This window comes from Geospiza fortis, unplaced genomic scaffold (genome assembly GCF_000277835.1).
Source record: "Geospiza fortis unplaced genomic scaffold, GeoFor_1.0 scaffold403, whole genome shotgun sequence".
In the NCBI taxonomy this organism is placed as follows: domain Eukaryota; kingdom Metazoa; phylum Chordata; class Aves; order Passeriformes; family Thraupidae; genus Geospiza; species Geospiza fortis.
The window spans coordinates 3,488,474-3,490,198 of record NW_005054336.1 but is presented as its reverse complement, the minus strand read 5'-3'; the positions used below and the strand labels follow the sequence as shown (position 1 = coordinate 3,490,198).

Below are 1,725 nucleotides of genomic sequence, written 5' to 3'. Positions count from 1 at the left end.
GTAGCTTTCTGCTTTGTTTTTTTTTTTCACTAAAGGAGAGGAATGCAGGTAATTTCTTAGTTTATACTCCTCCAAATTTGTGCATTTTTGTAGTGGAACTTTCAGAGCAGAGCAACGTCATTCAAGATAACTGCACTGAGACTTGCAGTTAAACTTTGATACTAAAATATCTTTTCATTTTCTTCATTTTTCCACGTCTTTCTTTTGATTCCCTTTCATGTTAATAGATAACAGGCTGAAAAGCCCATGTAACTTCTTTGAGGATATTTTCCTTTCTGAGACAAACTGTGATAGGCCATGGTTTCTTGCGTGGCACACTGCATGAAGAAAATTCATCCTATTAGATCAAGGCTGTGTATTATCTTAAGAGACAGGATGCTGAATACAGCTTGGTGGCTCATGCAAGAGGGGATGTTGATCATAGTCTGTATCACATCAAGTGTTTTTGTGATTGTATTCAGTTGAAGTAACATTTCATGGTAAAGAATAGGTCTTGGTAAATGTAGAGAATGCGATTTCTAAATATTAATGGAAGAAACTTCTCATGAAGTAAGCATGCATCGTGATTAGCTTTTGAAATAATTTTGGCATGCCGCTGATTTTTTTTAATGCAACAATCTATCTTTGGTACAAATTTAAGTAACTTCAAGTAGTCAAAGCCTTTATAATACTCAGTTGAGCATTTTTATGTAAAGCAGTATCATCTTGAAAGAAGTTTTGGATCTTGTCGGTACAAAAGTATTGCTTCACATATAATTCTATATTAATCAGCATTTTTCCTTCTCTTTCACCTCCTTTTTCCTCCCCAATTTTTAAGGGTTTCACCTTTGGCTTGCCCAATGGCCGCCGAGTGACAGAGAGTGTTGACTGCGGGAGCTCTCCAAGCGCGGCGGCTGCTGGGATGTTGCGGCAGACCGGCGGGAGCAACAAGCGTGGTTTGGGATTAGCCCGCCTGTCTACCTCCAACTTCTTCACCATCTCCACTGCAGGAAACTGGGCAATGGGGCGCAGCACCAAGAGCAGCTCTCTGAGCAGCATTAGCTCCAACTCTGACTGCTATGATAATCCTGTTGTGGATCCAGAATATATCATGCAACTGGTGAACGATGTCAGAAAATTTGCAGATGTGCTACTATATTTGAAGGAAGCCTTTCTTTCAGAAGGTGTGTCAGTTGTTCTTAATTCTTTGATTTTTCTGAAACTCTTAACAACTCCATTTGTGTGTTTTAACTAGTGTTTGCTGTAGTTGTTTCCCTGTGCCCTTACCTTCACCATTTATCCTCCCTTCCTCTTCCCACCCCACCCCCAAGCATGGTGATTACAGGAAGTAATGGTTTTTAGTTTGGGTTCTGCATTTCCTCACCAGAACAGTGCAATCTGTTTCATAATCATAACAAGGGAAAATAAGCTCTTAGCAGGCTGTCTAGGCTGATGCTTAAGTTTGTGAGACCATCGACTGATTAGTTTTTTAACCACTCAAATGGTTAAATTGGTTTTTGTAATTCCAAACAATTCTATTACTATTTTGGTTATCTTTCAATTTTCTAGACTGATTTGGTTTTTGAAAGTCTTCCACACTGGTAGTTTGAGTTTTAAGGTAGAATATAATGACACTGTCTTCCTTTGCAAGAGAAGTATTTACTGTCTTCTGCCAGCAGGTGGAATCTGCAAATTTTCTTGCTTGCAGGAGGTGTGTGTGCACATTGTGTTCCTGTTCCTTTTGGG

General features: G+C 39.4%; 1 protein-coding gene across 5 annotated transcripts in view; it reads left to right on the top strand.

Moving 5' to 3' along the window:
• Window positions 1-822: 822 nt before the first annotated feature.
• Window positions 823-1,725, top strand: part of ARHGAP29 (Rho GTPase activating protein 29) — a 45,139-nt gene continuing 44,236 nt past the window's right edge. For all 5 annotated transcript variants that reach the window (XM_031057888.1, XM_031057887.1, XM_031057889.1 and 2 more), the window contains exon 1: window positions 823-1,163. In XM_031057888.1, the coding sequence (XP_030913748.1) occupies window positions 902-1,163 (262 nt within the window). In that variant the 5' untranslated portion in view covers window positions 823-901. The remainder of the gene's footprint in view (window positions 1,164-1,725) is intronic.